This window comes from Mesoplodon densirostris, chromosome 11 (genome assembly GCF_025265405.1).
Source record: "Mesoplodon densirostris isolate mMesDen1 chromosome 11, mMesDen1 primary haplotype, whole genome shotgun sequence".
Classification (NCBI taxonomy): domain Eukaryota; kingdom Metazoa; phylum Chordata; class Mammalia; order Artiodactyla; family Ziphiidae; genus Mesoplodon; species Mesoplodon densirostris.
This window is the reverse complement of record NC_082671.1, coordinates 94,782,291-94,800,667: the sequence shown is the minus strand read 5'-3', so window position 1 is coordinate 94,800,667 and position 18,377 is coordinate 94,782,291. Positions and strand designations below refer to the sequence as shown.

At 34.5% G+C, this 18,377-nt stretch overlaps 1 protein-coding gene across 1 annotated transcript in view; it reads left to right on the top strand.

Annotated features, from left to right (window-relative positions):
- LRRIQ1 (leucine rich repeats and IQ motif containing 1) overlaps window positions 1-17,181 on the top strand; it is a 182,739-nt gene extending 165,558 nt beyond the window's left edge. The window contains exons 23-25 of the mRNA XM_060113615.1: window positions 3,924-4,053; window positions 6,560-6,620; window positions 17,029-17,181. Coding sequence (XP_059969598.1) covers window positions 3,924-4,053; window positions 6,560-6,620; window positions 17,029-17,181 — 344 coding nt within the window. The remainder of the gene's footprint in view (window positions 1-3,923; window positions 4,054-6,559; window positions 6,621-17,028) is intronic.
- The last annotated feature ends 1,196 nt before the right edge of the window (window positions 17,182-18,377 follow it).

Genomic DNA, 18,377 nt, shown 5'->3' with positions numbered 1-18,377 from the left:
TAAAGGAGACTGAAAGGAAACACTCAAAGTCTGATGCTCCAAAGTCCTGTAGAGAAGAGAGTTTTAAGACAAAGAAAATGTTCTGTGTAGTTGAATTCAGCAGAGAGGCCAATGAAGATAAGGAATAAATGTGTTTGGTAGATAAGATGGTTTAAGGCCCTCACAGTAAGGACAATTTCAATTTGGCAAAATCAGATTGCAATAAATTAAGGAGGAAATGGAGAGGAAAGACCGAGAGAGTAGACTCCTCTTAAAAGAATTTTGTTAACAACTGGTATCTTTTAGTGTGAAAGACAAAATATTAGAAGAGTATAGAATTTGTCCCTGAAATCTTATGTGTCATTTTATATAAGTTTATCTAATTGGGAGATACAAATCTATAAATTATGAGAGGAAACTTGTTTATAGTTTAGAAAATATTTAGCAAGTAGATAAATTTGGATACCTAGAGAAGAAAATATTTGCACCAGTGATAACAGATAAAGGATTATGAATGTCAGTTGAAAACAAAAATGGAAGTACTAGAACCCAGCAGATAATTGGGGAGAACAAGAAAGATATTTTACACTTTATGACCTATAATTGGTAAATAATCATATGGAATCACTTTCAATCTCACTAGCAGTAGAGACATATAAATTAAAATCATATTAGACAATATTTTTCTCAAATTATCAACAGCTTTAAAATATTTAATATCCCAATGTTGACTAGGGGCTTAGTGAAGTGAATAACCTCACATAGCATGTGGTAAATTGGTGAAACTTTTAAAAACTATTTGACAATATAGATTATATTGTGTTCCTCAAAATATTTATAACTTCAGACATGTTATCTTTAATTCCACCTGAAAAAATGGATTAATTAAATAGAATACTTAAAAACCTTCATGTAACAAGTTAGTACCTCACAGTGTATAACCTCTAAAAGCATTTTCAGGATGAGCTTTCCATTACATAGAATGCATTTGTTATAGTACTAACTCAAAACTAGAATGTATAGGATACATACAATTGTATGTAAACAAAAAACAAATCTATGAACAAAAGAACTAAAAGAAAATGCCTGAAAAGTGTTATCCAGTTGTTGTCTTTGAATAGTGGGGCTTTCTGTGGATTTTATTTTCTTTGACTTTTTAGTTTTTAGTATTTTTAAAATCATCTATTATGAAAATATTATTTTTATAATAAAAAGTTTAACAATTTGTTTAAATAAAATTATTAAAATGTGTGTTTTGAAGTAAAGCAGCATATATAGACTAGTAACTAGGGGAGAGCAGGGATCAAAAGGAGACCTTTTTTCTTAGGTTGATGGTACGAGAAATTTATGAAGACCCAGAGAAGCAGGAAAGAGCAGTAGATAGGCAGTAGGTTCGAGTTTTGCAGACCAAATGATGCTTCTTCTAAAACCAAGAGGATTTATTGGGGAGCCTGAGTAGAAGGTGATAAGCATCTGTTAAGTAATCCGGGTCACCATAATTCTTCCTACACAAGATGCTAAAAGCAAGCTTCAAGAAGTAAATACTACTTTCTCCTCAGTGACAGGGGTAATCCTAAAATGGTTTAGCGAAAATCATTTGCCAGAATCATTTCCTCCAGCATTTGAATGGCAGTATTTTTGAATACATCCAACCAATATCACCACTATGCTAGTTCTCTTTCTTACACTGAACTCATGTCAATCTACCAATCTATGCCTTCAGGTTAAAAGGGTTAATATGAATTGGACCCTTACAGTGAAATCTCTCATCTTTACCCAGGGATTGTTGTTTAGAACATTGGCTGAGTTCTGATGTAAAACCACTTAGGATTTATGGAGTGTTATCGTACAGTTGAGGAAAATTTTTTAAACGAACACTTTAAAAAGGGCCTATTGCAAGTATATGTCACTATTTTTAAAAACAGAAAGATGTAGAGATAATTTTTATTTTCAGCTAAAAGTACACTTGCTACAAAACGATTCTCTACATATCAAGAGTAGGTAAGTTTCCAGTCATGGGTTCAGTTGATTATCAGGGTCACTGATTCCTCACTACTATCTGTCATTGTACTCATGAGTTCACCATTTGGTCTAGTCAACCAAGAAAGGCAGATAAAAGGCTGGGACTCTGCTGGCGAAGAGACTTAATGCTTAATGCAGTATGGGTGTAGCAACCCCAAATCTTCCCTTTGTTTGAGTCTCTTTTATAGTTTCTTTATAAGGAAGGCCATTTATCAAAGTGGTGTCTGCTCATGGATTCAGTGGTCAGCCCTTGAAAGTGAAGTAATTGTTCCTTCAACACAGCAACTATGGAGGGATTGGCTTAAACTCAGGAAGAAGGGATATGACCATTTTAGAAACATAAGGTGGCACAAGAAGTTAACAGGAAGTTAACTTTACTAAGTAACATAATTTAGAGAAAAAAAAATCTTGCTTTGTAGCTTTCCTGAGAACTGGCTCCAGTATCTCTTTGGACTGAAACTAGAGTCATTTCACTAATACAACAGTAACTTTTAAGGAATAAAAAGACATGATGAATGTACTATCCTCAACATATTCAGAAAGCCAGATGCTAAATGTGTGTATACATGTGTGATGTATACATGTGTATACATGTATGTGTCTCTGTACAGCACCAAGAATTCAAAATAGGCTTTGCACCATGCTCCATTTGTTTTCCAAACAACTTGCAAATATAAAATGACTTTCTATGTACTATCTATAGTGAAAGAATAATGACTTTCTATGTACCATCTATAGTGAAAGAATAATTCCAGTTAATAAATGGACATTTTAAACATCAGGTTTTAAATTATAGAATTCTTGTGAGTTTGATTACCATGAGTTAGTTTCAAGAGGTACCTTCTCTGGTGTACTGTCAGTCAAGCCTACAATGCTAACAAGTCCCTAAGCATGGTGATGGCACCAAAAAATAAGCAGTCTAACAACTCAAGAGAAGTGCTCTAAAACCACAGGTCTTCACTGTAACTCAAATGCATGACATTGATGTAGCAGCAATGTCTGCAGGGTTTTTTTTTTTTGAAAACTACAAACATATATATAGTAAATTTAAATGTGAATATAATGGTCGGATTTTTCTTTTATTTTCTTACTATTTTATTTTTCTTTATACTTGTTATCTTGTGTTCTTACCTGGTATAATTTCTCCTCTTGCATATTCTCCATACCCATCTTCATTGTTATGCTTTCCCCCCTCCATCTTTGAAATCACTACTATGGCATTAGCACAGGTTTCCTAAACCTAATATAAATGATATCCTAACTTAAGTATTGTACTAGCTTACATGAACCAAGCTTAGTTTTACATAGAATTAAAATTCTGTTTTGGGGCTTCCCTGGTGGCGCAGTGGTTGCGAGTCCGCCTGCCGATGCAGGGGACGTGGGTTCGTGCCCCGGTCTGGGAAGATCCCACATGCCGCGGAGCGGCTGGGCCCGTGAGCCATGGCCGCTGAGCCTGCGCATCCGGAGGCTGTGCTCCGCAACGGGAGAGGCCACAGAAGTGAGAAGCCCGCGTAGCGCAAAAAAAAGGAAAAAAAAAATTCTGTTTTGAAAATCCTCAATATAATTGATAAATTCTACATATGGATAAGATAGCATGAGGACAATTAGACTTTAAATTCTGTCTACCAAAAATAATTATTTGAATTTTCTAAAACACTAAAAAACAAGCCCTATAAAATGTAGGTTGCACTAAAACAACTCCTTTATTTTTCAAAATAGGTGGGTTTGAAACTCAAGCTGGTAAAGCACTTAATCTATACGTGACTGACATTATTTCTCTTACAGATGATTTAGCTCCTATGAATTAAATTGTCTTGTTTTTCTTTTTTTTCTTGTGATAAAACTGTTAGCCTAGACTGAACTGCTTGGCCAAAATTTGATCTCTTTAAATAACAAATAAAATTTCGATACTTTTTCCCTAGGTAAGGAAGAAGAATTTATGTGTAAGGATACCGCTGCAAATGAAAAATTAGAAAGGAATAAAGATTATACATACCAATGGCTTCATACACAGGTTGGGGTTCATGAAACTAGTTCCAGAAACATGAAATGGTGAGGTCATTTCCTTTAAATTAGATTTTTGTATTGCAAATACATCTTGAAAACTGAAACCTAGGTTAACTGTGCTAAAACAAACATGACTTTATATAGCCAAAGGCCAATACTCTACATTGCCAGGTTATAAATGGCCTCTTATGTAGAATAGATTTGATCACTCTTTATATTTTTCACCATAAAATATTCAAGAACTTAGTTTCTTTATTGCTTAAAACCAACACAAATGATTGATGGTGATGATGAACCACACAAAGGATTCTACTTTATAAAGTAAAATGCATGGTATTGATTAACTGTTTATAAATATCATATGTATTGGAGGTTATAGTATTTTATTTTATGTTATTTTTGTTATCATTTATGTTTGGCAGTTAAAATTATAATTCAATCCTGATGCCACTTTACCAGTCATGTAACTGATTTTCAATGATGTCTCAATGCTTTAGTTTCCTCTTCTTTATAGTGAGATGATAATATCTTATCTCTCTATTTCACAATAGAAGTGAGCTCTCAAGGTTGAGGGTATCAAATGTTGATGTCCCTTAGCAGCAAACAAGGTGCCTTGAGCTTAATAGGTAATCAACAAATTTTTATTACATTAATGTATGTATTAGTTTTCTAGGGCTGCCATAACAAAATACCACAGATTGTGTGGCTTTAAGAGCAGAGATGTATCGATATATTCTCACAGTTCTGGAGGTTATAAGTCCAAGATCAAGGAGTCAGCAAGTTTGGTTTCTTTAGAGGTCCGTCTCCTTGGCTTGCAGATGGCTACCTTCTCACTGTGTCCTCACATGACCATCCCTCCACCTGTGTTATCTGTGTTTTAACCTCTTCTTACAAGGACACCAGTTATATTGGATTAGGGCCCACCCCTATGACCTCTTTTTACCTTAAGTACCTTTTAAATGCCCTATCTTCACATAGTCATATTCTGAGGTATTGAAGATTAAGATCTGAACATATAAACTTTGAAGGAACAAAATTCAGCCCAAAAAATGTAACATAAAGCACTTATGTGCATAACCACTAAACCAAATTTTTAAGGAAAAAGAAGTCTGGATATAATATTTTGACATAAAATTTTTAAATTGAAGTATGATTTACAATGTTGTGTTAGTTTCAGGTGTACAGCACATACATATTCTTTTTCATGTTCTTTTCTCTTATAGGTTATTACAAAATATTGAGTATAGTTCCCTGTGCTATACAGCTGACATAAATTTTTAAGACTTTCATTTTAGCTACATATATCCACAAAACAGTAAAAAAAAAAGTGCTATTATAAGCATTTATTAAATATGTAAACAAGTATTGAATCTAAATGTAGATGACACTTTGGAAATGTTTCCAGGGATTGTGGGTGATAACTATTTTAATGAGAAACAAACAAATAAATCTACAATTATGAGGGCTAAAACTTAATTTAGCAGAAAATTATAATATGCAAAAATGAAACCTTTTTTTATAATATATACGAATGGAAACCTTTGTATGTAGTCAATTCTATCCATATAATTTCTTTCAAAACATGGAAAAGAAAGTGAAGAATGAAAGTGAAATTAAAACATTTCAAAATCTGGATTGTTATATCCTATTTCATTGTGAGCAAAGAAAGTAGGAATAAAGCAATCAACATTTGAGAATTTTTTATTTTGCTAAGTATTCTAATTAATGCAAGCACAATTTATTTTATGTTGGTATTAATCAATTAAGCATAATTCATAATATGACATTCTTAGGACTGTAAACAAGTATAGTATAACCCATACCTTACCATCCGTATTAACCAGGTATAAAAGGTCTGGTTTAGAAATATAAAAGCATCTGTATAGATAATGTGAAAAATACAAGCAAAATGTTTCAGGATGTATTTTAGATATGCTTAAACATTTCACAACATCCCTTACTCCTAAATAAGTTATGTTTAACCATATAATGCAACAGGCAATTGTTGATGGATTTTCTGTTTTGAAAATATAACATAATATATAAAAGAATATATAGGTAGTAATATTTTAAGAAAAATTGTTTTCAAAAACAGAAGTTCTTGAAAAGCCAAATATCAACAGAAGTTCATTGTGAGCATTAATATAATGCCTTAAATACACCAGAGCTATTTTAAAAATAGGAAGTTTTGCCTTTCTTATAAGTAAGATATATAAGTACATGTAGTAAAATATTTATATTTTTCTATAATTTATTAGCTATGGTTATTGGTACTTTCAGATTTTTGATCTGTGTATGTGCTTATGTTCGGCAAAGAAGGGTGGCATTAAAGTGTTGTTTAGAAATTTAAATTTCATGTCAAATTGTATTTTAAAATGACTATGAAAAGATGTAAATTTGTATGTATTTTTGCATGTCACCTAATTTAAGAAAACTATTATTTCCATTTTGTAAATTATTTATTTCTCCCAAAATGTTCACTGGGCATGTCTTTCATAGTCTTCCTCTACATTTATATAATGATATGATTTCTGTTTTTGTCACTATGCAGCAATCACTTCTTGCCTGAGTTAGATCCAGATGTACTTAATGGTGGAAGAGTTCAGCTTGTGGTAAGAAATGTGTTTAAAGTAAGTTCCGAAAAAATGTTGTGCACACCAGTACTCAATAAATGGCACTTTAAGATATGTCCATAAGTAGTGTAAATTATGAAAATACCACAACTGTATCTTTTTTGGGATAATGTCAAAATGCTATGTATTAAAATAGTACCATGGGGCTTCCCTGGTGGCGCAGTGGTTGAGAGTCTGCCTGCCGGTGCAGGGGACATGGGTTCGTGCCCCGGTCTGGGAGGATCCCACATGCCGCGGAGCAGCTGGGCCCGTGGGCCATGGCCGCTGAGCCTGCGCGTCTGGAGCCTGTGCTCCGCAACGGGAGAGACCGCAACAGTGAGAGGCCCGCTTACCTAAAAAAAAAATAATAAAATAATAATAATAATAATAATAATAATAATACCATGTTTTCTTGGCTTGTAATATAACTTTAAAATATGATATTACTTTAAAATATTAATTCTATATGGTAGATTTTAAAATATTAGCACGCTACCATATTTTTAAAAATACTCTGGACAAGAAGTTGTATAATAACATTATTTTCTAGAATATTTTAAGAGTAGGATATTTGAGGGAAACAGCAAATTACCCTCACAACTCAGGAAATCAAACCAGATAAAAATTAGAAAGTAATTATGAACTCCACCATTCTAAGTAATAAAGTGTAAATTATTGGAGCTCAGGACTTCCCTGGTGGTGCAGTAGTTAAGACTTCATCTTCCAATCCAGAGGTGCAGGTTTCGATCCCTGGTGGGGGAACTAAGAGCCCACATGCCTTGCGGCCAAAAAACCAAAACATAAAACAGAAGCAATATTGTAACACATTCAATAAAGACTTTTAAAAAATGGGCCACATCAAAGAAAATTATTTTTTAATTGTTGGAGCCTTAGGAACAACCAAGTTCTAACTTGGTCACCAGAGTGTAGACTCTAGACAGTATAACTAATGGGCATTGCAAAAGTCAGTTGAACTATGTATATGCTATTAGAAGGAAGACTATATTAGCAGAAGGAGAATGGCCAATATGGAGTCTAGAGAAAGACTCCCCAAACAAGAAATTTTAAATGTGTTTCCAGAAATTTCCAGAGAAGAGGTTACCCTAACCAATGATTGAAGTGTGTGGCCTCCTTGGCAGATGAAAATGGATGCATCAAGTGACCCTAACTTTATGACACCTTCCATTTATGTCAACTAGTAAATACTCCTTGCTCAGATTCTACATTCACCAAGAAAACTGATTATAATTTAACTTACCACGTAGAATTTAGTATAAAAAATAATGTATTCCCTAATGAGAACTAGTATTATCGTATCCAGATCAGTTATTCATCATTCTCATGAATAACTCATTCAAGGAGTTTTCCTGAAAGTGGAGAAAAATTAGGACAATAGCTAAAATTAGTGTGTTTATGAAAATATATAGAATCTATGTACATATTTGAAATAATCACTCAGCAAGTATTTTCTTGCATTTTAATAGAGATCCCTGTGGCAGAGTGACATGTAGATTACCCTAGGAAAATTGGTACTTCAGGCTATTAACACCCTACATGTTATTGACTAGCACTTTTGCACAGATTTTTGTGTGGCCACTCTGGAGCAAGAATGGGGAATATAAAAGTGCCAAGGAATGCCAGGATAAAGGAAGGGATATTACATTTCATTATTATACCTCTAAAATGAATGAAAACAGATTGGGTAGATTAGTAATCAAAATGTTTCTATGAGATTAATGCTCTGACATTAATCTCCTTCCTCCCTATCCCACTATATTATACCACCTACAAATGTATGGCAAATACATAGCAATGATAAATGATTTTTTTTTAATATGTTGAAGAGGTACAGCTGAACACAAAGCAAGGTAAGTATTAATAGTAGTAGAACAGACTTTTTTTTTTTTTTTTGAGTCAAGACAGGGGAATGGATCAAGGATTTATGCTAAAAGGATACTGGGGTAATTGAAGGCCAAGAGTGGAAATCATGCAGGGTGTTGGAGAATAAAAACACCCTACTAGTGGGGGAACTTGTACAGATAATTGCACAACTGGGACCAGGCCATAACTAAGAGGAAAATCTTAAAATTTTAAAAAGCTGCAACTGCTGCTACTATAAGATCCTCAAAGACATAAGAATAACACCCATAATAAAAGGACAGAAAATTATGGAACAAAAATGATCAAATTTTAATTAAAGGAGAGATGGATATGCAAATAAGCCTATTATAAATTCTGGAAATAAAAAATATCATTGAACTGAACCCTCAACTAGACATCATAGAATAGAGAATTAGTGAATTGAAAGTTTATTTACAAAGGAACAATAGATTGACAGCTAACATCATATCAGAACAAGGCATACCAAAAGACAATGGAGTTATTTCTTAATAATGGGATGCATATAAATATCATCTAGAATATTCATCATTAACCTTCAAAAGTGAGGACAGTTAGACATAATCAAACATTCAAATGCTGGGTTTTGAGGAAGCTAATAAATAACCTCTCTGTTTTTCAAATGGGATTAAAGCATATTGTATGACAGACAGGAATGAGAAAAATGGAAACAATATATTATTTTACTTACTTCCAAATATATACTTCAGAAGGCATGTCATAGAGCTAGACAATTATATTGTTTATTAAATTTATCCCCCCAAAACGCTAGCATTTTCCTGCAGAAGACAGTCATAGTTCAGATTCTCCAGAAAACATACTCTGAGATTCTGATATTTGAAAGCAGGATGTTAATTGGGGAAGGCTTTCAGGAACAACTCCTTTGAGGGATGAAAAACGCAGGATTGAGCAGGAGAAGGTGAATATCAATAGAGTTAAATGATAAATCTTAATATTAATACATGCAAGCCCCCTACAATGATAACTATCAAACATTGCTTATAAAAAAATCAAAGAGATATACCACATGCATTAATAGGAAGACTCAAATTGTAAGATGTTAGTTCTATCCAAATGATCTATAAATTCAATAAACTTTAGAAAGCTTTTTAGTAGAAATGAACAGATTTTTAAAATGGAATTTTAAATATGAAGATGCATAAGACCTAGAATAGTCAATGCACTCTTGAAAAGGAATAGTAAGGAGAGTCACACTATTTGATTTCAAGACTTGCTATAAAACCCCAGTAATCAAGACTGTATGTTATGTTCATAAAGAAAAAAAATCAATCAATGGAAAAGAATAGAGAGTGCAGACGAATACCATACTTATAAAGTTAATTGATTTCCTTAAAGATACTAAGGCAATTAAAAAGAGGGGAAGAATAATTTTTTCAACAAATAGTGCCGGGCAACTGGACATCTACATGGAAAAAATAAATGAATCTCAACTCCTACTTCACATCTTACTTAAAAATAAATTTGAGATGAATCATGGGCCTAAATGTAGAAGCTAAAATTATAAAAATTCTCAAAGAAAACATAGTATGGTATTTTCAAAAACCTGAAGTAGGCAAAGATTTCTCAGATAAAACAAAAAAAGCATAATCAAAAAAAGAAAAAGATAAATTGTACCTCATCAAATTTAAAATCATTTGTACTTAGAAACAACATTCATAAAATGAAAGGAAATGATAAGTCAAACCACATCCTAGGAGAAAAATTCATTCTCCCTCTCCCTCCCTCCATCCCTCACTCCCTCCCTCCCTCCTTCCCTCCCTCCCCCCTTCCTGTTTGTCTTTTTTTTTTTTTTTTTGCAGTACGCGGGCCTCTCACTGTTGTGTCCTCTCCCGCTTTGGAGCACAGGCTCCAGACGCGCAGGCTCAGTGGCCATGGCTCACGGGCCCAGCCGCTCCGCGGCATGTGGGATCTTCCCGGAACGGGGCACGAACCCGTATCCCCTGCATCGGCAGGCGGACTCTCAACCACTGCGCCACCAGGGAAGGGAAGCCCCCTGTTTGTCTTTTCACAGCCTTCTTACAATCAATAATATAAAGACAGACACCCCAAGTTATTAAAAAAGTGGCAAAAGGTTTGAGAGACTTCACAAATGAAGATATTTGAATGGTTAATAAACACTTTAAGTTAAAAGAGCAATGAGGTACTACTACATAGGACTAGAATGGTTAATATTTAAAAGGCAAATGTGGGTAAATATATGGAACAACTAGGACACTCACACATTGATGTATAGTGAAAAGTGATAAAACCATTGGGGAAAATAGGCAGTTTCTCATAAATTTATACATACTCCTACCCTATGACCCATTAATTCTACTCTGAGTTGTTTACCCAGAGGAAATGAAAACAAATGTCCACATAAAGACCTCTATGAAAATTATATAGCAGCCCTATTGATAAAAGCTAAAACATGCAAACAGCCTAAATGTTTATCGAGAGAATAGATAAACTGTGGTATATTCTTGCAATGGCATACTTAAACTCAAAAATGAAAAGATATATATATATATATATATATATATATATATATATATATATCCTATATCCTAACTCTCTAAGTAGATATATAGATAGATAGATAGATGATAAATAGATAGACCAGAGGGCTGATGGTATAAGTTACAGTTCTGGTCCAAAAGTCTTGAAATCAGGTAGTATGAGTCTTCTTACTGTTCTTTTTCAAGATTGCATTGGCTATTCTAGGTCCTGTATACAAAGGTGGGTGTTTTTTGTTTGTTTGTTTGTTTGTGGTACACGGGCCTCTCACTGTTGTGGCCTCTCCCGTTGCGGAGCACAGGCTCCGGATGTGCAGGCTCAGCGGCCATGGCTCACGGGCCCAGCTGCTCCGCGGCATGTGGGATCCTCCCAGACCGGGGCACGAACCCGTGTCCCCTGCATCGGCAGGCGGACTCTCAACCACTGCGCCACCAGGGAAGCCCTATACAAAGGTTTTTTATATATGTGTGTGTGTGTGTATGTGTATGTGTGTGTGTGTGTGTGTGTGTGTGTGTATATATATATATATATATGGAGAGAGAGAGAGAGAAATTTATTAGCAAGCTAGTCAACTAGAGATTTTATAAATATATTTATCTACTTAGTATAAAGAACTATATACTATTTATTATAAGGAATTGGTTCATTTGATTATGGAGGCTGAGAAATCCCATGATCTGCTGCCTGTGAGATAGAGACCCAGGAGAGCCTGGTGGTGTAGTTCCAGTCTGATCTGAAGACCTGAGAACCAGAACCAATGGTATTAAGTTCTAGTCCAAGTCTGAAGGCCTGAGAGCCAGGAGTGCTCTCCTGGCTCTTATTGTATAAGTTTCAGTCTTAAGACAGGAGAAGATCTATATCTCAGCTTCATCAGTCAAGCAGAGAGAATGACTTCTCCCTTCCTCCACCTTTTTGTTCTATTCAGACCCTCAAGGATTAGATGGTGGCCAGCCACATTTCTGGAGAGCATTCTGGTATACTTAGTCTGCTGATTTACATATAAATATCGTCCAGAAACATGCTCACAGACACACCCAGAAATAATATTTAACCAAATATTAAATATTTGGTTATTTAATATTTAATAATTGAACTGAGCAATATAATTAGAAAATGAGCAAAGGGCTTGAATAGTTACTTCACCAAAGAGAATATTCAGATAGAAATAAGCACACGAAACAATTTTAAAAATCATTAATCACTAAGGAAATTGTTAAAGCCACTATATGACACCACTCATAACCTATTAGAGTGGTTAAAATAAAATGCTGAGAATACCAGGTGCTGACGAATATGTGGAGCAACTGGATCATTCATGCACTGCTACTGAGGAAAAAATAATATTCATACATTGCCACTGGAAAAAAAATGTGTCAATTTCTTATAACGTTAAATATATACTTACTTGACTCAGTAGTTTTGCTCCTGAGCATTTTTCCTAGAGAAATGAACTTATGTTCAATCAAAAACCTATACATAAATGTTCATAGCAGTTTTATTTGTGAGAGCCAAAATTGGAAATGGCTCAAATCTCATTCAGTGAGTGAAAGGATAAACAAATGGTGGTACATACATACAATGGATACAAAAAAAGGAATAAAAAGCAACAAACAAGAACAAACTCATGTTACACACAAAGACTCTGATGGATCTCAAGAGCATTTTGCTGAGTGAAAGACAATTTCAAAAAGTTACATACTGGGACTTCCCTGGTGGTGCAGTGGTTAAGACTCTTCTCTCCCAATGCAGGGGCCCATGTTCGATCCCTGGCTAGGGAACTAGATCTCACATACATGCCACAGCTAAGGAGCCGGGGAGCCACAACTAAGGAGCCCATCTGCCTCCACTAAGACCCAGCACAACCAAATAAATAAATAAATAATTTTTCTAAAAAGTTACCTACTGTATGATTTCATTTACATAACATTCTCAAAATTATATAATTATGGCGATGGGATGTATATTAGTGGTTGCCAGTGATTAGACTGGGGGGAGGGTATGACTAAAGGGAAAGCAGAGGAGTTTCTTTGGGAAGATGGAATAATTGTCTATTCTGATTGTGGTGTTAGTTACATGAATTTATACATGTGATAAAATGTCATAGAAGCATACACAAACCAAAAAAACCCCCACAATACTGCATGTGAAAACTGGCAAATGAGGTCTGTGGTTTAGTAATGGTATTGCACCAATGTCAATTTCCTGTTTTTTTTAATCAAACTTTGATTATATAAGGTATCATTTGGACAAGTTGTGTGGAGGGTATACAGGGAACTCTTAGTACCAATTCTGCAGCTTCTATGAGAGTTTTAAATTCAAAATGAAAATTTTGAAAGTGACTGAACTTCATGTTTAAGTTCTGTGCGTTTCATTACATGTATATTATAGCCCTGTAAAACATTTGAAGTGCCTTCCATGCCCACATATGTTATATAACAAGGTCTCTGCCTTATTATATAAGAAAAGGGGCTTGTGCAATGATGACAAAGTATTATGAATGGAGGGGTATGCATACCTCATCTTTCTGCAACCGAAGATAAAAATATTTTTAGGGCTTCCCTGGTGGCACAGTGGTTGAGAGTCCGCCTGCCGATGCAGGGGACACGGGTTCATGCCCCGGTCCGGGAGGATCCCACATGCCGCGGAGCGGCTGGGCCCGTGAGCCATGGCCACTGAGCCTGAGCGTCTGGAGTCTGTGCTCTGCAACGTGAGAGGCCACAACAGTGAGAAGCCCGCTTACCGCAAAAAAAATAAAAAAATTAAAATCACTCATATGTCTAGAAATAATACAAATAATTATGTGGTATGTTCATAGCATATACAATAATTTGCATATTATTCAAACAGTTGAATGAACTAAATCTAATTATTATTACATCTGTAACTAATTATTACAGATGTAATAATGTACAGTGAAAAAAGCAAGTTGCAGAAAAAAGATACCACTTAGGTTAATTTTGAAAATAATACTCTAAAAATTTTTGAATACCTATATGTAGAAATACTAAAAGGTAGCTTATAAGTGAACTTCACTTTATAACCTTTTATTTCTCTTTTTAAAAAATATCTGGGGGCCTCCCTGGTGGCGCAGTGGTTGAGAGTCCGCCTGCCGATGCAGGGGATACGGGTTCGTGCCCCGGTCTGGGAGGATCCCATATGCCGCGGAGCGGCTGGGCCCGTGAGCCATGGCCGCTGGGCCTGCGCGTCCGGAGCCTGCGCTCCGCAACGGGAGGGGCCACAGCAGTGAGAGGCCCGCATACCGCAAAAAAAAAAAAAAAAAAAAAAAAAAAAAAATCTGGATAATAAGTAAATAGGTATTTATTTTTATCTGTACTGTTTATGTCTTGACTTCTAAAAATAAAAACTTTTAAAATAAATATTTAATAAAATCTTGTTTATGAAAAAAGCAGAAGAAAAAGGAACTCACTGTTCTTTATTAAATGAGAGACATTCTCTATTTTAAAATTAAGTTACTTGGTTTGGAGGTGAACCAGGATCCACTTGCTTAGAGAAGTCATGTTCCAAAATTCATACCCCTCATTTCATTGTGAAAATATGAGAAAAAATATTACGAACTTTGTAGATGGGGCTGCAAATGTGACCTGATCAGAAAACAAAGACCAACGAGAATTTTGCAAAATCACTATTTAAATATTTGCTATTGAGTTGCATATAAGAAATGTCCTATCTGACATTAACTCAGAACTGTTTATTGTGTTATAACCATACAGAATGTTTAATATTACAGTGTTTTGGAATTAAACATACATTTTTGTAGAACAAGTATTAAAAGCATGGTCGATTATATTCCATTTTTAAGTATATCCATTTTGCATGACATAGAAGAACATATATATTTTCTTTATGATCTCTCTACTCGTTAACAGTAAGAGGAAGAATGGTGTTCAATTTGAAAGCCAGTGTTTTCAGAAATAGAATTTGAATATAAATACATATGCACTACTGGATCTGTAGCTAGCCTCTTTTATGAAATTTCTAGGTTTGCATTTAAGCTGCTAGGTGGCACCGTTGTGAAATTGTGTGTTATTGTTTTTTTTTTTTTTTTTTCTTTTTGCGGTATGTGGGCCTCTCACTGTTGTGGCCTCCCCCGTTGCGGAGCACAGGCTCCGGATGCGCAGGCCCAGCGGCCATGGCTCACGGGCCCAGCCGCTCCGCGGCATATGGGATCCTCCCAGACCGGGGCACGAACCCGTATCCCCTGCATCGGCAGGCGGACTCTTAACCACTGCGCCACCAGGGAGGCCCTGTGTGTTATTGTTAATTTTCGCTTCTAACTTTGATTCCCTGGTATAATCTGGCTTAATTAGTAACTGACATTGTTTTCTATTTTGGAAGAAACAATCTTTTGGATATTAATGGCTTAGATGATAAGGTTTTTGGAAGGCATGTGTTCAGAAATATTTTCTTGACATGTAGGTATCGTCTTGTTTGGAGGAGGGTGGGATTTCTGCATTTTAAATAAGTGTAGTGAAATTATGTCATTAAATTGAAGCAAATAAAACCTGATTTTAAAATCCTGAGGCTTACAGATAAAGCCTCTTTAGCCAGCAGGAGAGTCCCCTATGTGGTTAACATGTTTTTCCTTGTTTTGTAACTGGTCTCACCAAAATTGTGGTATTGCTTTGGTAGTTCCCCCTTATTCCTGACTGGTTCTTTTGATGTCTTAGCATTGATGGAGCTATTCTAATGGGAACATTAAATACATACTCTTGTGCACTAATTGAAATAAAATCCAGAAAGAATGTGTTACATTTTGTAGACTAAAATCACAAGTGTAAATTGGAAGCCAATTGTTATTTATTTCATTTTCAACAGCTTTCTACTGAGGTTTTTTAACAAAACAATTGTATCACTTAGCCAGATACATTTTAAAAAGTGACTGATGCTATAGAATGGTTTCTATTCTGAGTTCACTAATAGCAAACTTGCTCACTTAACAATGAGAAGGTCGTGCATATGGCTGGGAAGGTGGGAAGGGGATGTAAATGAGAAGAGCAAAGATCTGAATCTGAAAGAAGATGATCTTTAGATTCTGGTTTCATGAGTTTTTGTAGCTCATCATATGGGGATAGCTTTTTAACCACAGTGATGGTTTTATGGCTTTATTTCACTCTATTTAAATTTTTCTCACATCAAACATTAAGGACAATGCTTTTTCACAGGACTTCAAGCATTCTGTGGTTTGGGTGAAATCCCAGCTACTTTGAGGCTGCCTTGCTTCCATCATGGCATTTTCTCCCACTTCAGGGTTGAATCCTGATAAATCCTTACTTAATGATATTAGACATTACGTAAAAGCAATATTTTATGGGCAAGAAATGACTCTTTCAACTCTTAAGTTCAGCCCAAGATAGTAATAAAAGTTCTGAGAGTAATTTTGGTTGAAATAAATTACCTAACACATATGTCCTTAAAATAAAATATCTTGAAATTTCTATCTATCCTTACTCCCAAATTAGACTTAATGTATAGTATTTTTATATTAATAATGACTATAATGAGAAGGTAGAGATCTTTTGTGACTTTGTAGTATACAAATATGTGACGAAAGGCATTTCAGGGAATTTTATAAGTAGTAAGACATAAATATTGCAGAAAATAATCCGATGTGACAATTCTAACATTCAATTAAGAATTAAATAACATCCTTGGTAAATAAGTGATGTTAAGTTATTTAAATTTCATCAGTTGCCTTTAAGATTGATTTTCATCAAAATTACTGTACTAAAGTATTTTCTTTTGTTGTACAGACTCAAATAGCAAACCTCAATTTTAAAATTGGCTCTTATTTACAAAAAATGCTTTGACATAGTGCATTTGTTCTGCCTGGGCAGCAATAAAGGATTGTGGTATCATTTTGAAGAAGGTTGTTTGACAGAGCCTGTTTGTTTATTTGGGGTAATGTGAGCTGCATTCAGAAAATGCCATATTTTGTTTCATGATTGTATACATTCTCTCCCACTGCTCCCAGGCAAGGCTTGTAAGCAGAGAAGACACGGATTTAGACCTTTTTTCCATGACCAGTGGAAGTGCTTTGTCTGTGAAGAGAGAAAAAAAAAATCAGGCCCACAGACACTCAGCAGGATCTTCAAGTAAGTTGTGGTTTCCTTCAGAATTAATTTAGAAATCACAAATGAATTGATGGAAACTAATGCCAGCAAGCATTCTTTAACAGATAAGGGGTAGGATGCCAGCAACTAGAACCGCCCAAAACTACGCATTTGAATTTTTTCCTTCTTTAAATGTCTTCTTTTGATATAAACAGAATTAAATTATTTCAAAATTAATAGCATCAGTTTTTATTTTAATTGTATTCTGTGACTCAGTGGTCTACCCCCCCACACCCCCCAACCCCCGTGGATTGTATTGAATTCTTTGATCATTTAGTTCTAAAAGAATTTGTTTAGGCTAATTGTAAAAAGTTGGATTTATATATCAAAGTAGTGTGTTTTGGTCTTTTGTCATTAATTTAATATATATTGTAAGTAAAGTTTGTTTTTGAAGGAAAATTTTTTTTAAATAACAGATTTTAGATAATAATATTATACTGTCAAAACCATGCTCTTAAAAACTATTTCCATTGAAAAGATGACAGTTTATATTTCTTAATGATGACTTTTTCCAATTGTAAACTTGTCACACACATCTGTTACCTTTAATTTGGTAATATAACTATAAAACTATATATTGGTTTCAACAAGAATTGCATAGCAGTTCTTAACTCTGAAAAAATTGTAAACATTAAAAAATATCTGTATCTTAGGATATTTGGGGGTAATAAAGCCTAATTTTTTCAAACTCTTCAACTAACTTACACTGTAGAGATTTTGAAATATCTTCTACAGTGTTATGGTATATGAGTATAAAAGATGTTTCATTTAATACCGTATTTTGTTAATTTTCCCAAAGTATAGTGAACCTCAAAAGTCCACACATTAACTTACACTTCATTTTAAGGAATAATTATTCTATAAAAAGATTTATTATTCATTGATGGTGTGGTTATATACACACAAAGTCAATATTTGATTGAATATGAACAATTCAACAGTCCAGATGGTGCTCTTCAGATAAATGAAAACTTCAAAATGATTCTCTGACTTTTCATCCAGATGCTTGGTATTATTAGATTACAGTCATTTAAATCCATTAATACATGCAAGTTCATTTTGATAAATTTTAATTTTGTTTTAAAATTATTCTTTTAATATGTCTAACTTAAAAATATTTCCCTGCCTTCAAAGTTCTTAGAGTGCTTGAATTTCCTTACTTAATTATAGAATCTGGTCATGAAAGGTTATTCTAGTCAATATGGTTAAG